This window comes from Mytilinidion resinicola, assembly GCF_010093595.1.
Source record: "Mytilinidion resinicola strain CBS 304.34 unplaced genomic scaffold BDZ99scaffold_6, whole genome shotgun sequence".
In the NCBI taxonomy this organism is placed as follows: Eukaryota; Fungi; Ascomycota; class Dothideomycetes; order Mytilinidiales; family Mytilinidiaceae; genus Mytilinidion; species Mytilinidion resinicola.
Genome location: NW_022985442.1, coordinates 1624793 through 1640140, shown reverse-complemented (window position 1 = coordinate 1640140; position 15348 = coordinate 1624793). Strand labels below are relative to the sequence as shown.

The window sequence follows — 15348 nt, the reverse complement described above, 5'->3', positions numbered from 1 at the left end:
GGGGAACCGGAAACGAGAAATTCAGGGTTGACCATTGGCGCTAAGAGTGTCTGGGAATAGCGTCATGTGGAGGGCCAACTCCATGCAAGCCTCTTCTCCACGTTTATTAGGGAACTCTGGCCTCCCACGAACATTGTCGAGAGGTCTAATTCCCAGGATCGAGAAGCGCTAATGTTAAGTGAGGGGCCAGTACAGAGGAAGACATCTTCATAGAATTCGGAACAACTTCAGTCGCGACTCATGCAAAAAGGCCGGAGAAGCCAACTTTGGAATCCGGAGAGACCCCACGCAAGGCTGGGAAAGAGGCTTGCGAAACCAGGTCGTCTTATTGGTCTCGAACGCCCATTCCCGACACGCTCGCGTGTCCAGGATGTCGAGAGATGCTGGCAAAAGTCTGCCTCGTATGTACGACCACTCACGGCCGCCAGAGGACTCGAAACGACGCCATAGATTCAATCCAGGCGCTCCGAGGCGTATTGAACGCTGTTCTCGCCCATTCACGAGACAGCCCCGAAGCTCAGGGCCGAACCTCGTGCGCAGCCTGACCGGTTCGCATCTACCTATATCATAATGTTTCCTATGTCGCGCGCCCGGCAGGTCCAGCCTTACCCTTCCATGTCTCACTTTCCTTTCATATTCATACAACAGTGATGCAGGCAAGGGAGGAGATTTCTATTAGTGCCGCTGGACTAGATGGCTACCATGCCAATGTAGATTACCCTCTTCGCGCCGCTACTGGTCAGTATATTTCCTAGGACCACTGGCGCTATCATTAAGCTCTCTCAATCTGCACGCAAACTCCTACACGTCGCCCTGAAATTCTGTGCCTATTTTAAGAGTTCAATCACAAGACCGAGGAAGCTGATTGTGTGTGCAGCCGAATATGGGCGCCGAGGAGCTGATGGACGATCCGCAAGCGTACCGTCGAGTGGGATGCCCGGCGGGGATATACGAGTGCGACTTAGCTATGCTCCGGAAAAGCAGAACAGCGTCCAAGTTGGGGGGGAAGGGACCCTCAATGGTACCAGATGGGAAGTAAGACGGGATCAAAACCTCTTCCTAAATGTTAAGGGCGGTGATGGCGGCAATGGGGGTCGAGGAGAGAATGGGCAGCAAGGCGGCCAAGGTTCAAGAGGACTTGATGCCACCAAACACTCGGATGCGACGGTTAGTACTTTCGATTTATTGAATCTACGTAAGCTAATGCGTGATTCGTAGCCCGGAGGACCAGGTGCGCCTGGTGGAAAGTACAAACACACCACCTCTTTCCATGACGCTGTGGAGTCTAATAATTTTGCAGTGGCGGCTACGGGACTGACGGGGCCAATGGCGCGGACGCTGGAAACATCTTTATAACAGTGGCAGAAGATGACCTTGACACCTTGTCTTCAGTATTCTGGGAACTGAACGGTGGCAAGGGCGGCTTCAGTGGTACCCATGGGCAGCCCGGAGAGGGTGGCGTTGGCGGTCAAGGAGGCCGTGGAGGCAGATGGTAAGCTACTGCGCATCTTACACTTCTCGACGCTAACAATACATACAGGGACGATCGAGTGGGCGACCACACTAGAACTATAACACGAGGAAATGCTGCTTCTGGCCCTCAGGGCCCACCTGGGATGCCTCCTGCTACCTACCTCTCAGGCGGACAAAGTGGAAGGACAGGGTCTTCCCAAGTCAGAGTGATCAAGCGAGACCTTACCGAGGCGACATATCCCAAGCGATACATGTTGAAGGTAGTGAGCTTCGATGTAGTGGACGAGAACGAAGACGCCATAAACGAGCCTGGAGAGCACATCTATATTAGAAATCTCATCGTCGAGAACTTTGGTATAGTTTACGCGGTACACCCTCAAGGGTTCCAAGCGCTTACAGCCTTCCAGGTGGAATGCCTTCGCCGAAATATAACCCCATCAAGATTGCTGTTCATGGTTCGGAATGGCTTGAGCCCGTAACAGCTACGTTTTTACCGGAGGAGATTCAGGTGGGAGCACGCGTGAAGGTTCCGGGTGAAATCAAGGCTCTGATCAAGAACGAAACGGCCAATAGAGCACCCAGCTCCAGTCTTTTCATACATCACGAGGTTTCTCTAATTGCGTCATTTGAGCGATTGGAGAGGGCTCTACCCGAGTTCCATGTAGGAGGCGGAGCTCCCATTCAAATCCAGTACCCGCTTCAACTGTCACCTCCAAGACATCTTGACTGTGTGGCGAAGGGCGATAACGTCAGGTTCTCGTGGACAGTGAGTTAGCCTACATGTTCAATCATGCCTGTGCTGACAGGCGACCTAGCTGAAAAACATCTCCACAAAGCCCTATGGAGTCCAAACGCAACATGGACGCTACGCAGCTACCCGGCTGACTGATCCTGATAGCGTCTTCAACCTGAAATATGCTAGTGGAGAGAGTTCTGCAGATGACGTGATCGATGAGCTTCTTCCAGGTGCTGAGGTTCCCATTGACCAGGACTTGATGGTTTCCAGTTCGGCTATGGAGTACAGCGACAGTGTCCTTACGCTCGACCTAATGCTCTCTGACCCCTCTAAGGTTCAGAAAGGCACGCCATCGGTCCTTTCAGCCCGATCGGTAATGACACACTTGATCAAAATGCAAATCTCCGGCATATACCAGTACAATCCCAGATCAAGATACTTGCTGGTGGTCAATTCCGGAACGCCCAATAAGGCCATCCACCAGATCATCAAGTTCATTCGGACTGGGCTTCAGCTCGATGTGGATATATACAACATCAGTTTGACTGGGTCTTTCATCGATCCGGAGACCAATACTAATGTACTCAGCCGATACGAAGGCAAGAGCATTATCATCTACGGGAATTCTCTTCCATATTTCCGCGCGGGCAATAGGAACCCATGGGATCTTATGGATGCTTGGGAAGTGTGCCGACTTGCTAAGGCTGGAACGAATTTCCTGTTTGCGAGTGCTACAGACCCCAACAGCCTTCACCAGTGGGGCTCGGTATTAGCTTTCCCTACTCCAAGCACTGCTACTCCATCAAGCATCAATGCTGAAAACCTTGCGAGCTTGCTTGAAAATCTGAAGCCTGGCAAATCGGCTCCGGACAATACGCATACATACCACAAATTTACGGCGAAAATGAATCCGGCCTTTGGATGTTTCAGCAATCTAGAGAGCACTCTGCTGAAGAACTCGCACGCTGCGGCCAAGAAACTTAACAAAGCTTATCCCCTTCGTCGATATATAGCCAGGCCGGATCTTGTTACGGATGCCAAAAAGTCTTCCGGGTCTGTCATCGTCTCTGAAGGATTATCGAAATCCGCGAACATCCTGGCATCAAAACTCCCACATCCTGAGCTCGAGTGGATTACAGAGTATCACATGTACACGATTGTCTCATGTTTACCGTTCAGCGATCAAGCGCGCATTTTCTGGAATCTTGTAGGCCAGTGGGACAAGCAAGGGCTCCCATCGACAACAGTCTACAATGGACTTCCCCATCTTCTAGAGTCCAAGCCTATCGACCTCCCGGTGTATGCCATCAACGAAAAGGTTTGAAAACACTAATGCCTCGAGTTGCTCTCTCGAAACGCAACAGCTAATGCCTCTATCATAGGTCTTCACCGCGATTTGCATGTCGATCGAATTCAAGATTGGCACGGAAATCACCAGATACTGTGACAAGCCGTCGTGGCCTTCTCCAATATCTGCCGCGGACATAATGGCCCATCTCCCACTCCTATCTCAGCTCTTCACAGTAACACCTCCATCTACCCTTTTATCCTCGACCGAGCGCTCCGAATTCCTCGTCAGCACCCTAGGCACAATCGCCGGAGCCCTCCGGCCCATCGGCTTTAGTCAAGGCTGGAATAACATCTTCGGCATCAAGATTCGCAAAAGTCAGGTCCGGTCTCAAACCACGCAATCCATGAATCTCGCGCTCAGCCGCATATTCGCCCCAGATGCCCTCTCGACTGTGCAGAAGTCGATCCAGACAGCAGCCAAAGACACGAAGCAAGCCATCAAGAAGTCCAAGCAACCAGACAACAACCTCAGCCTAGTCTTGCGCTCGAAGTTTGACGCCTTCACCAATACGACTGGTGCGGTACCGGATGACTTGACAGAGGGCACGGCAACGAACTACACTATCTCTCAGGGCTGGTCGAGGAACGATTTATTGACGCATCGACAGAAGCATGCTGGACGGCATAACAAGATAGTTGCAGATGAGGCACACAGCAGGAACGTCATTGCTGAGCATCTCAACCCCGAGGATGAAGACGAGGATGAAGATGGGGATGAAGACGAGATTCGGCGTCATGAAGTGCCACCTTCGACTCAGACAGGAGCGGCCTATCACGAAAAGGCCCAGCAGGCATTTGTCGAACAGGTCATGGCACAGTCCTCGAATGCGCTCTCTCCAACGTCCCCAGTGGAGATGCCAACGCCTGCCTTCAGCCCAGTCTCTCCGGTGACTCCAGCTGAGCTGCCGAGCTTTGACCCGGACAAGATTAGCACTATCGTCACTGTCGCGCCTGCCGAGCTTCCGGCTTCACAGAACGAGAAGCTTGCCGCTCAACCTACGGTGACAGCCGTGGAGCTTCAAGCAAACTAAGCTCAAAGATCTGAGAGGCTTGATTGAATAGTCTAGGACGCGATATGAAGACTCTACTTCTTGAGTATTTGTATTTATGTATTTCGCCTTTGCCGTTCGAAGCTTGTACTAAGCTGAAGCCTTTTACTTTGTCAAATTTCAGTAGCATCTGCTCAAGTGCATCTCTTCCTACATATGAAATCTCGTTTGTTATCGATCAACTTTAAACAAGTAGCTTGATTTCATAGCTAATTAACTTCGGAAATTCCAAGTCCGAAAACCCCTCGAAGTGCCTCCGCCACCGTGAAAGCCATCAAATTACCACGTCCCAAGGTCCGAAGCTCCATTTGCACCAACTTTTCACATGTAATTTCCACGACCCACTAGATCATGCAATAGGAAAAGGTCAAATTACAGAGTCATGAGATGTATAAATGGGAGCCAGCCCGTGCAATTTGGACTCGTTTTTGGCATATTATTGCCGGACACCCTACATTAGGCCATACCAAAAGGGTGGATCACACGACTTCAAAAAGTATGAACGGGAGTCAGTCCGCTTTTTAGACCTTACGTCAACTAACTCTAACTAGCAAGCTGATTTAGCGTCTCTGGCTTCCGACATTCTTCTGAAGCATATTTCTAACGCCATCTCAAGATGTAAGATCGGGTATCTCACATCTCTCATACCCGCCTAGCATACGCCTTGACAACACCCATTCCACCCCGCAGCCGTCCCGCTACTATCCCCATACTCCACCGCCCCAAACGCTCCATCATATGCTGACCCAATCAATTCGTCGACCTCTCATATATATCGCCCCTCAGCTTCCCACTAATCTTCTTGCCCCTTATCCCCGCCGCCGCCTCAAATACCAAATCGGCGAACCGCTTCAGGGTCCCGCTCAATAACTAACTCCCCGAAACACAACCACCCTATAGCCCATGTAGCGCCAGCTCCCAGGCCGGGCCCACGCACCTTGAGAAGATATGAATGGTGAGTTCTTGGTACGATCATACCACGAGAGTTTTCGCATGAAGCTCTTTTTGATAGACAATTGCGAGTTTAAAAGTGGGAGTCAAGGATGCGAGTCGTTGGAGGTTGATAAAGTAGGCAAGGAATTAGACTAGCCTATTCTGAGGCTAGTACGAGCGTGAACCGTACCCTTGTAGGACTACTCACCGAATTTGGAGGATTGTTTTCGCACGGGAGCAGATATTACATTCAGGAGGCGACATGGCTTGCAATCGCAAGATCGTTTTCAAAGCTACCATTCGCGACTTTTCCCTCGTTCTATCTGGTCTACTTCGTCGCCTCGCCTATCAGAGCCGTCCCGCGCAACCGATAGCGCATCCATCGGTGGGCCCTTCAGCTCTCAATGCACTTAGGGAATGTAGCCGCTTTAGGGATAGTTTCACCGTCGAGAACTCGATTTGTATGGTCCATTCCTCGACGCTACTCCGCGAATTCAAGCAAGGGATGCCCGATGGTATATACTATGTAATGGATGTACATGCTTGCACTCCTTCCTTTGAGTCATTTGAACTTGAATTTAAAGAGCACCGCATCGCCAGGGAATCGGAACTCCAAAGTCGTCTGCTACCCTCATCGCAGAGACGACGCATCCTTCTAGTAATACCATGCCATCCCAACACCAACCACCAGCGAGCCAGACGCCTCCGTCGCCGTTCTTCCAGCCTAGTCTCTCTTTCTCCGACTGTGGCGCTGAATAGTGTTTACTGAAGATATTGTTTACGATTCTTCTACTCCTCGGATTGCGCAGCACTCGAGTGAAAGTCGACGACTGGATGATCCGATCGGGATCTATGGAGCTGAACGGACACGTTGTGACAATTGCTCCTGAGGGTTGCACGTGTACAGATTCGGTGATGTGGGATTCAGCGGTGCTCGTCCGGAGGTGTATTATTTGAGCATCAGACCGCTTAAACCCTCTAGAGATCTCCTGGATTGGCTCACCGAGGGTGGTTTCGTCGGTGTGTATGACGCTCTCCACCACTGCGGTAGGAATCGGCTCCATTTCATATCTCAATGGTCGAAATATCTTTCCTACAATATCTGGAGACACTGCCAGGATCACCCTGTCAAACCTCTCCTGAACTAGCTCTTTATCGTTTTCATGATCAAGGCTTCTCCAGGTAACCTGGATAACGCCATCTTCAGCATCTATGGCTTCTACCACAGCAGCTAGACGTGCGTTTACGTCTTTCACTAGCTTATTCTGGACCGAGCAAACTCCATTGGAGACAGTGTAGTGTTGCGCTCTATGAGTTAGCCGCTTGTACTCGAGCACGTCGGAGGCAGGAAATGCTAGAAGAGTCTCGTGCGGACAGGTCGAGACACCCGACATCAGCGGCAGAAGGTAGTGAGACACAAAGTAGGGCGCCATCCGGATCCTCTTCAAGTACTGGTCGATCGTTTCGCATTCCTGCGTCTCATTGGCCGGGTATGGTCGTACGAAGAAGCAGCAGAGAGAAAACCAAGTGTACCACAGCATCAGATAAACGATCTCTATCAGATGTGACGTGGTCCCGATTGCATTTGGTTTCACCGGAGGAACGCGGTGGTTATTGGATGAGTGTATAAAGTATGAATTTCCAGCTTTCTTCTCCGCTGACCCTGGATCCCGTGTATTGACCTTCGAGAAGTCGAATAGGAACGGCTGGGCGTGGTATAAGACCCCGAGGTGGTCATACATTGCCCTTAGGTTGTGGTAGTAGCCGCCGGCGAATGCGCGCATAGGAAGGTCAACTCGGTCTACACGCTTGGAATCTGGACTTTGGACGGAGAGTGAGGCCGAATCGAGGGAGAGGACTTTGCCCTAAGGCCTGTTAACACTGGTATTGAAAATAGACGGCCTGGGCAACGAACCGCTTCAAACAAAGTAACGGCATACTGCTGGCGAGGGTCTTGATTCAACAAATACGCGGTAACGAGGCCCGCCATGCCCGAGCCGACAATGGCAACTCGAAGCTGCTTCTGCTTCTGCTTCTCCATTCTGAACGCCAGGTCGTGGGTATCGAGGGTATCAAAGCGCAATTGAATTGAAGAACTATGAGGAATGATACGAAGGCATGGCGCAATAAGTATGGGATCGCAAAACTGAAGGCTTGGAACGCGCAACGCAAACGAAAGCAAGGCACCGGCTGGTCACAGGTTACGGACGAAAGTGTCGAGAGGCACAGCATTAGAAGACGGAGATAAACGAGGCGCGAAAGTCACCAACCAGCCCCCACCCCCAAGACCACCCCACCTGGAAGGGCTCCGCTTCGGTGCATCGTTGAGCGTCCGAGATATCCGACGCCGACCTCACCTTTATCAGTCAAAGAGGCGAATGGGTCTGCCGGAAGAGCTGCACAGGACATGGAAGTACTGAGGGTTGCTGTTGTTGGCGCCGGGTCAGTTCAGTCATCAGAAACTTCATCCTAGACTAAGCTGAAAGCTGACACGATAAAGGCCGGGAGGTCTGGTCACGTTGAAGACTCTGTTAGAAGCCTCAACTCCAGAGAGACCAATTGAAGCTCGTCTTTTTGAAGCGTGAGTGCTGAGCTTTTCTTGTTCCAAGGCCATGACAAGGCTTCATCTTGGCGACTCTGTTTACTCCGTCCAAGTCATCAATTACTATCAGTACTACCGATATCTGTAGAAGCCATTGCTCATTCAAAACAGCGAAGAGGACATTGGCGGTACCTTCCAGTACCGCTCCTACGAGAATGCGGAGCTTGTGAGCTCGAAACAGCTTACAGCCTTCTCCGACTTCCGCTTTCCACTGGACCAGCCGGATCATATATCTCTCCCGCAATATGTCGATTACCTAAAGTCATATGTTGACCGATTTGACCTGGCTCCATTCATCAAGCTCCGTTGTCCTGTTGTAAACATCTCGCCGCTAGAGTCTTCAAGCCAGAAGTGGAAGCACCGCGTCAAATACATCGACAACTCCTCCGGTGAGGAACGCAACTTTGATTGCTCACATGTTGCAATATGTACCGGATTGCATGTGCAAGCCAATATCCCGAGTATCAAAGGCATTGAGAATATTCATGGCGATGTCTTTCATTCGTCAAACTACAAGACCCGCTCTCAGCTCACCGGTCGCAAAATCCTCATCCTGGGGTGTGGAGAGACTGCAATGGGTACGTTGAACATTGTAAAGAACTTACGCAACAGCTAATATGATTCATTAGACATTGCATATGAAGCAATGAAGGCCAATGCTATCTCGGTGACGATGTGCTACAGGACAGGCTTCCTATCATTCCCCAAAGCTCTCAGCAGATTCCAAGTCTTCGGACGACAGTTCAAGGGCGGCTTGCCTATCGATGGACTCATCACGAATCTCTTCGAGACCGCATACGTCCATCGGGCGATCGCTCAAAGCCGACTACGTTGGTTCGTATCAGACTTTGTTATCAAGCGTGTCCTCTGGTTCCTCACAGGCACCCAGGCCGGCATGAATCAGCACGTTGGAGCTTTGCCACCAGAAAGACTCGGTCGCGCGTACGTGTTTCTGAACAAAAGTAACAAGGCGATGCCTTACCTGAATCGCCCGTACAAAACGAATAACGCGTTCCTCGATTTTATCGGCAACAAATACGTAGACCCGCCGGAAGACGCAAACTCAGATAAATGGGTCGACACATGCACGTTTCCGGTCTGTATCGATGAGACAGGCACCGTCATCTTCGAACCTCGGCCAGACCGCAAGGACTGGCAAAGGATGAAAGACAAGGCTGTGAAGCCAGATTGTGTTGTATACTGCACTGGGTAAGTTCTCTACGTTATTCCACTTTTTGATTGCGCTACGGAGACAGGCGATATCAAATCTAACAACTTTTTCTGACATGCTTAACAGCTACAAACAAGACTTTGCTTGGCTGGATCCATCTTATCCGACCGCCTCCTCGGCCAACATCCGCAACATCGTTAACGCCTCCTGCCCCTCCGTTGCCTATATCGGCTTCGTCCGACCCGGCGTCGGCGCCATTCCACCAATCGCAGAACAGCAGGCAATGTGGTGGGCCGCTCTCATCCTCAACCGCATGACTCTCCCGACCGGTCCTCCTCACTACCACCTCCTCGCATCCAAGGGCTCGCGGATCCAGTATGGTGTAGATCACAGCGCGTACATGAGCACGCTTGCCAAGGACTTTGGCGGGGCTCCCGGTCTACTAACGCTCTATCGCCGCCACGGCTGGCGTGTTTTGCTCGCCTATTGCTTTGGGGCATCTTTTGTTACCTTTTACCGCCTTGTGGGGCCATTTGAGAGTCCTGAGGCGCCGCGTATTGCAGTGACTGAGCTTGCGGAGACAATCATGCGGAGAGGGAAGATTGGAAATCTGCTGTTTGGAGTGATTCCAATGCTCTTTTATGGGCTCCTCAACGCTATCGCGTACATGCTGGATTTCATAGGGTTACTGCCAGAGGAGAAAAGCGTAGTACAGATTGTAGAATTCCGGCACATGAGGGATGAAATTATGCATAGCGATACGCTGGTGAAATGATGTCCAGCAATGTTCCAAGTTGGGCCCTCGATTTTTGTTCAAGACATAGTAGATATGGCAATCTGAAAGGCAAAAGGGGACTAAGAAGACTGTAAATGAAGCCAACGAAGCCACACGCATCTTAGATTACTCATGATATCCACTTTAAGATCTTGCAAATACAACTCGCAGGAGACTAGTCTCAAGCGAGAATAGCTCGACGCTTTTTAGGCACTGCTTGCTTCTCTTCCTTGATCACCACTCCTCGAATCCGGATTCCAGATACCGTAAACATAGACAGAATCAAGTCATTAGGGCTAGCAGTTTCAATCATCCTATTCTTCATGCAGAAATCTCAAATCGTTAATTTTATGCTGCCATTAGTGCCCTTCATCTACTTCTTTACCTTAGAAAACGACCACATAGTCCCATGGATAGACCTCCGACAAGCCGCCGTCTTCATATGTGGTATCATCTTCATTCCTACTATGCGCATGCTCGTACCACGACTCAGAAATGCCCTCTGGCATGAGAGCGAAACGATCGTGGAGGTGTATGGTTTGGAGCACGGTCGGTTGAATATCGAGATGCCGCCGAAGAGCATGTGGATGAACATGGGGTATTGGGAAGTATGCCACGATTTATATAATTCAAGTTGCTCAAGCTTTTAAGTTCCAAGAGATGAATACTCTTCATGACCTAGCTCATGAAAACAAGGACACGAACGACTTCCCAACCGCCTGCCGCGCTCTCCTTATCAAAGTTCTCGAGACGGCCGATGTGATGCGGTCCAAACCCGGCATTGTTCAGCTAGAAACACTCGAACTCGTTGACTTGGGGTTCGGCTGCGGAGACCAAACCGAGTTCCTGATGCAACAAGTCGAAGGAAAGTCAGGAGTACCATATCACGCCGACGAATGGGCTTGGACGACCGAAACCAAGCAAAAATTCCCCGTATTCGACCATTACACTGGCATCACGCTCTCAAAAACCCAATGCAACTACGCCAAGGCTCGTCTACAGCGCGTAATGCCTTCCGATTACGTCCACGACCACGTGCGGCTATTCTGCGGCGACGCCGCGAGGCCGGAAGCATGGCCTGAGGCGATGCGGGTGGCGACGCAAGGGACGTCCGAGTGGAAGACGAGATGGGTGCTGGCGCTTGATACGTTCTACCATTTTTCGCCCTCGCGCTGGGCGGTTATTCGGCATGCGCACGATAGGTTGGACGCTTCGGTTATGGCGTTTGATCTAGTTTTGGCAGAGGATGTCACGATGGCTCAGAAAGTTTTGCTTTATCTTGTTTGCGCCTCGTCCCGTTCTCCATTCGCGAACTTTGTGACGGAGGGAGTGTACCGTCAGAAGCTTCAAGAAGTTGGGTATAGAGCGGAGGACATCGTGATAATTGATATCACAGAGCACGTCTTTGCACCGCTCACTAACTTTCTCAATCTGAGGGAACACGATCTAGATACGATTGGACTAGGGCTCGGCGGTCTCAAAGCAGCGAAGTGGCTCTTCGGGTGGTGGGCACGTACTGGAATCGTCAGGGGAGTTGTTGTAGTAGCTCGACGATAAGAGTCGCATCAAAACAGTCTCCTACGTCTACTAAAGTTGCTTTCCCTTCCCCTCTCTCCTGACATCGCTCGCACCGAACTGCTGCACGAGCGTCCAGAACCCCCAGCTTATCCAGCAAAGAATGACGTCCCATCCCACACTGCTGACAGCGGGATGCTCATACAGCGCCGTCAATACCCCACCCCAAGCTGTTCTCGACGCTAGCGCTATGAATACAATTGACAGCATGACAAGGAGAGAATAAACACGTTCATAGTACCGCTCCGCTGCTTTCAGAGACCTATGGGTCGTGCCCCAAGACTGAGGCACAACACTATACAACACAGGCGGCATAAATAGCGCGAAATGAGGCAAAAGCAATATGTACATGAAGTACGGCTTCGAGACTGAGATGGGCATCATACCCGTGCTGACGAAGGTCGCGAGTAAAGGGATGAGGAGAATTGACAATGGCGGGGTCCAGCGCGATGGGTCTTGCTGAAAGGCCGGTGGTGAGGCGGGATTCAGCGAGACGGCGAGGAAGAAGAGGTTTGTTGCGAAGGAGATGGCGACGACTTGGCCTAGGAGCATGTAGGCCCAGAGATGAGGGATGCGGCGGGAGAAGCCTGGACATGGGGACGGTCAGTCCTGTCATCGTCGTAATTTTTCAATGTAGACGAGAAGATTGAGGATGGATTCTAGAAAGCAAGCTACCTTGTTGCCCGAGGAAGACGCTCCATATAGATGTGAAGAAGAAGATCTGCTGCGTCCACCAGAAGCGTTCCGGGGTTTCGAGCGCGGTGCCCCAGGCTTCTTTGAATAGCTTTGTGTCCCTCAGCCAGGCTCCAAGCTCGAGGGATCCGTCTACCGAAAGGTGTATAGATTGTCTAGATGACCATTGTTGATATGAGTGAGAGAAGAAGCAGAACATATAGTACCACGTCGTGCCAAGACTGATCGCAGAAAGGACAGTGAATAGAACGACTCGTCTAGTACTCCTAGATTGATTTGGTTTCAAATTTTGAGCAAATGAACGGCGCTGGGAACTTTTGTACAACGATCGCAAGATTAAGATGGCGAGTGAGAGACAAAGTAGCATATAGGAGGAAAATATACCTATTGGACGAGCACTGGATGTTCCAGACGCCAGCTTTGGAGTACACATCTCGATCGGTCGTTTCCATTGCAGGAACCTTCTCTTCTGGATTCGATACTCGGCCCCTCACCGGTTTTTCGAAATTCGCTTCGCGAACGCGCGCGCGTAGCGCGGGCCTACAAGCTCAACACAAATACTAGCTCAACGCGTAGAATAATACAATATTATCTTTTGAAGCCGTGAACCTCCACAACCAAGCCTGCTCTTCAATAATAAAATGCCGCTATCATGCCTACGTATGCCGAACAAGCACAATCAATCACTGATGCCGCCAAAATTTTGTACATTGCGCAGTATGCTCGCGACTATGGCCTACCCTACGACCGCCTCCTACGTGCCTACCATGGAGGCAATAGTCGATCTACACGTCCTCCAATAAATCAAGTACTTGATGAAGCTCAAGAGCTTGCCCTAGAGCAATTCCTGGACCATATAGAACGCATTAGCTTCGGTATTCGGCACCGTCAAGTTGTATCAGCCGCGAACGCGATTTCCTCTGAGGCCTACGAGTATGACGACCCGCCCGTAGTTGGCATCAATTGGGACAGGAGATGGCTCAAGAAACACGCAAAATACAACAAGATTGTGCAGAAACCTATGGATATACAGCGCAAGCAGGCACAGCAGCCTGCACGCATTGCGGAGTGGTATGCCGGCCTTTATGCCTGGCGCGGTGAATGGGGTATATTGGATGAGGATATATGGAATTTTGATGAGAGTGGCGTGTGCATATGAGTAGCCAAGAACCAGCTGGTGTATATGCAGCATGGCCGGCAGGTTCGTATGCCTCATAGAAACAACAGAGAGCTCATCACCTTAGTAGAGGCTATCAGCGGCGCAGGTGAGGCTATTCCCTCTATGGTTATCGTTGCTGCGCGCACTATATTGGAGGGCTGGTGCGACTACCTGTCTGATGACTACCTGGTGAATGTCACCTAGAATGCCTTTACTACATTAAGCACTTCCATAAGATAACAAAAAGACGTGTAGTAGGCACCTGGCGTCCTCTTTTTAGAAGACTTCGACGGCTCGTGCACGCTGACACCTCGTGCACGCCTCACCAAGAAATCCACGGCTCACAACATGAAGCTTTTCAACACAACACAACGAGATCTATACACAGAAATCAAGGAGGAGAGGCAACTAGGGTCGCTCTTTCATTCTATTGTAATTATAGAGTTGGCATATCGCTTAGGGGTGATGCGCAATCGCTGAGGCCGGCCAGAAGCTGATTTGGCTACCCCATCTTCAATACCACAATTCTGCTCAACAGTAGGCTCCTCAGGAATAGTGAATACAACCTTCTTAACCTTCTGCCTCTGCTGCATTGCCTGCATCCCCGCTTTGAGCTGTTGCTCCACCTCACGTGCCTTACGTGCCTCCTCCATCTGTTGCCCTTTAAGAACCTCTGCATCGTTCTTTTGCTTTTTTGTAATAGCCCTCTGATTACGGTTCCGCTCCAGATTTCTCTCCTTCTCTTCCTTAGCTAGTTGCTTCTGTACCTTCTCCTCTGCCTTGGAAGCTATATCACGTGCCTTTATATCTTCCTTTTCTTAGAAAAGGTCTCTTGCTTAGCGCACCTTAGTGGGTAACCAAAATATAGCACTACTACCTTCTTAAGCCCCTAATTATGCAAAGAGAGGTACCTACCGCTTCCTCTTCTTTTGCTTATTCTTTATAGTTTCTTAATAGCCTCTAATACGGCTTTCTAACAAGATATTAGTTGCTGCAAGCTCGGTAACTCCTTAAGCAAGCGCACGCACCTCTCTTTTAATATTATCCACTTTTAAATTAATAAGATTAATTACTATTTTCTAGAGGCGTTTTTTAATACTCTTCCAATCGCCAGGGCCTAGTTCTGCACTGTTAGACCGGCTAGAAGTTAGGCGCTTAGCATCCTCTAGCACCGGTTCCTGCTTAGTGTTAAAGAGGTTTAAAATAATATTAGGATCCTATAGAATAATGCCAGTCTTTCTCCACCTACTAGCTATATTATTAGGCGTTATAGCCTTTATATTAGTAATTTAGAAGGTCCTAAAGAAGTTTCTTTTTATAAAGTGTAATAGGCCCTTACTTTTATAAAGGTAGGCGTCTAATTTATTAGAATAGTAATAAGCAAGCGGTGTAAAAAGAAAGATATCTAATAGCTATAGCCGGTAAGTTAAGTAAGGAGAATAGATATAGAGAAGAATTCTATAAGTATTATAATACTTAATAAACTTTATATTAATATAAAAGCTGTAGCTATTAATAATTAATAAACGCTAGTCTCTTCTATTATATACCTTTACCTTTATCTTTTAGTTAAATATAGTAGTTAACTAAGCGTAGCCGAGGCTATTATTAGTCTATTCTATTAGTAAGGATATAAAAAAGCAGGAGTATTTATTTAGGTTAAAATCCTAGAGCTATATATTTTATATATCTTTAAAAACAGCTTAATAGATAAGAGTAGAAGAAAGCACTATTTTATTGCTATAGATAGCTGCTATTACTATAATCTACTCTCTATTACTATTCTATATAATATAGAAAAGCTGTCCTAAATTATATACTTTTCTACTAAA

General features: G+C 49.4%; 7 protein-coding genes across 7 annotated transcripts; 4 read left to right on the top strand and 3 right to left on the bottom strand.

Moving 5' to 3' along the window:
* Positions 1–171: 171 nt before the first annotated feature.
* BDZ99DRAFT_496977 (uncharacterized protein) lies at positions 172–4856 on the top strand (the record flags this gene model as incomplete). Its single annotated transcript, XM_033723475.1, has 9 exons — positions 172–178; positions 214–401; positions 715–1167; positions 1219–1247; positions 1301–1492; positions 1541–1827; positions 1881–2239; positions 2289–3527; positions 3592–4856. The coding sequence occupies 9 exons, from the start codon at positions 172–174 to the stop codon at positions 4588–4590; spliced, it is 3753 nt and encodes a 1250-aa protein (XP_033579558.1). The 3' UTR covers positions 4591–4856.
* A 940-nt stretch (positions 4857–5796) lies between these two features.
* BDZ99DRAFT_413424 (FAD/NAD(P)-binding domain-containing protein) lies at positions 5797–7741 on the bottom strand. Its single transcript, XM_033716697.1, has 2 exons — positions 7457–7741; positions 5797–7406 (listed from the first exon to the last, which is right to left on the bottom strand). The coding sequence occupies exons 1-2, from the start codon at positions 7580–7582 to the stop codon at positions 6120–6122; spliced, it is 1413 nt and encodes a 470-aa protein (XP_033579557.1). The 5' UTR covers positions 7583–7741; the 3' UTR covers positions 5797–6119.
* Positions 7742–7898: 157 nt separating this feature from the next.
* BDZ99DRAFT_439824 (dimethylaniline monooxygenase) lies at positions 7899–10358 on the top strand. The gene is made up of 5 exons (XM_033717677.1): positions 7899–7983; positions 8042–8122; positions 8255–8721; positions 8773–9352; positions 9441–10358. The coding sequence occupies exons 1-5, from the start codon at positions 7949–7951 to the stop codon at positions 10087–10089; spliced, it is 1812 nt and encodes a 603-aa protein (XP_033579556.1). The 5' UTR covers positions 7899–7948; the 3' UTR covers positions 10090–10358.
* BDZ99DRAFT_461250 (uncharacterized protein) lies at positions 10343–11812 on the top strand. Its single transcript, XM_033719584.1, has one exon. It carries the CDS (start codon positions 10750–10752, stop codon positions 11644–11646), a length of 897 nt encoding a protein of 298 aa, XP_033579555.1. The 5' UTR covers positions 10343–10749; the 3' UTR covers positions 11647–11812.
* On the bottom strand, positions 11543–13270 carry BDZ99DRAFT_461249 (uncharacterized protein). Its single transcript, XM_033719583.1, has 2 exons — positions 12340–13270; positions 11543–12251 (listed from the first exon to the last, which is right to left on the bottom strand). The coding sequence occupies exons 1-2, from the start codon at positions 12788–12790 to the stop codon at positions 11677–11679; spliced, it is 1026 nt and encodes a 341-aa protein (XP_033579554.1). The 5' UTR covers positions 12791–13270; the 3' UTR covers positions 11543–11676.
* Positions 13073–13516, top strand: BDZ99DRAFT_359032 (uncharacterized protein; the record flags this gene model as incomplete). The annotated part of the gene is made up of 1 exon (XM_033714652.1): positions 13073–13516. A coding segment is annotated over one exon (444 nt), but the record flags the coding sequence as incomplete, so codon positions are not given.
* A 399-nt stretch (positions 13517–13915) lies between these two features.
* Positions 13916–14165, bottom strand: BDZ99DRAFT_461247 (uncharacterized protein). The gene has a single exon (XM_033719582.1). The coding sequence runs from the start codon at positions 14107–14109 to the stop codon at positions 13939–13941; it is 171 nt and encodes a 56-aa protein (XP_033579552.1). The 5' UTR covers positions 14110–14165; the 3' UTR covers positions 13916–13938.
* Between the last annotated feature and the right edge of the window lie 1183 nt (positions 14166–15348).

Excerpts from the sequence above, each read along its gene's own strand:
- BDZ99DRAFT_461249 (XM_033719583.1), bottom strand. The coding sequence starts at position 12,790 with ATGTGTACTCCAAAGCTGGCGTCTGGAACATCCAGTGCTCGTCCAATA. Across the intron at positions 12,252-12,339 it reads CGTCTTCCTCGGGCAACAAG|GCTTCTCCCGCCGCATCCCT; the intron begins GTAGCTTGCTTT and ends CCCCATGTCCAG.
- BDZ99DRAFT_461247 (XM_033719582.1), bottom strand. The coding sequence starts at position 14,109 with ATGCAGCAGAGGCAGAAGGTTAAGAAGGTTGTATTCACTATTCCTGAG.
- BDZ99DRAFT_413424 (XM_033716697.1), bottom strand. The coding sequence starts at position 7,582 with ATGGAGAAGCAGAAGCAGAAGCAGCTTCGAGTTGCCATTGTCGGCTCG. Across the intron at positions 7,407-7,456 it reads CCGTTACTTTGTTTGAAGCG|GGCAAAGTCCTCTCCCTCGA; the intron begins GTTCGTTGCCCA and ends AACAGGCCTTAG.
- BDZ99DRAFT_461250 (XM_033719584.1), top strand. The coding sequence starts at position 10,750 with ATGAATACTCTTCATGACCTAGCTCATGAAAACAAGGACACGAACGAC.
- BDZ99DRAFT_439824 (XM_033717677.1), top strand. The coding sequence starts at position 7,949 with ATGGAAGTACTGAGGGTTGCTGTTGTTGGCGCCGG. Across the intron at positions 7,984-8,041 it reads GTTGCTGTTGTTGGCGCCGG|GCCGGGAGGTCTGGTCACGT; the intron begins GTCAGTTCAGTC and ends GACACGATAAAG. Across the intron at positions 8,722-8,772 it reads GTGTGGAGAGACTGCAATGG|ACATTGCATATGAAGCAATG; the intron begins GTACGTTGAACA and ends ATGATTCATTAG.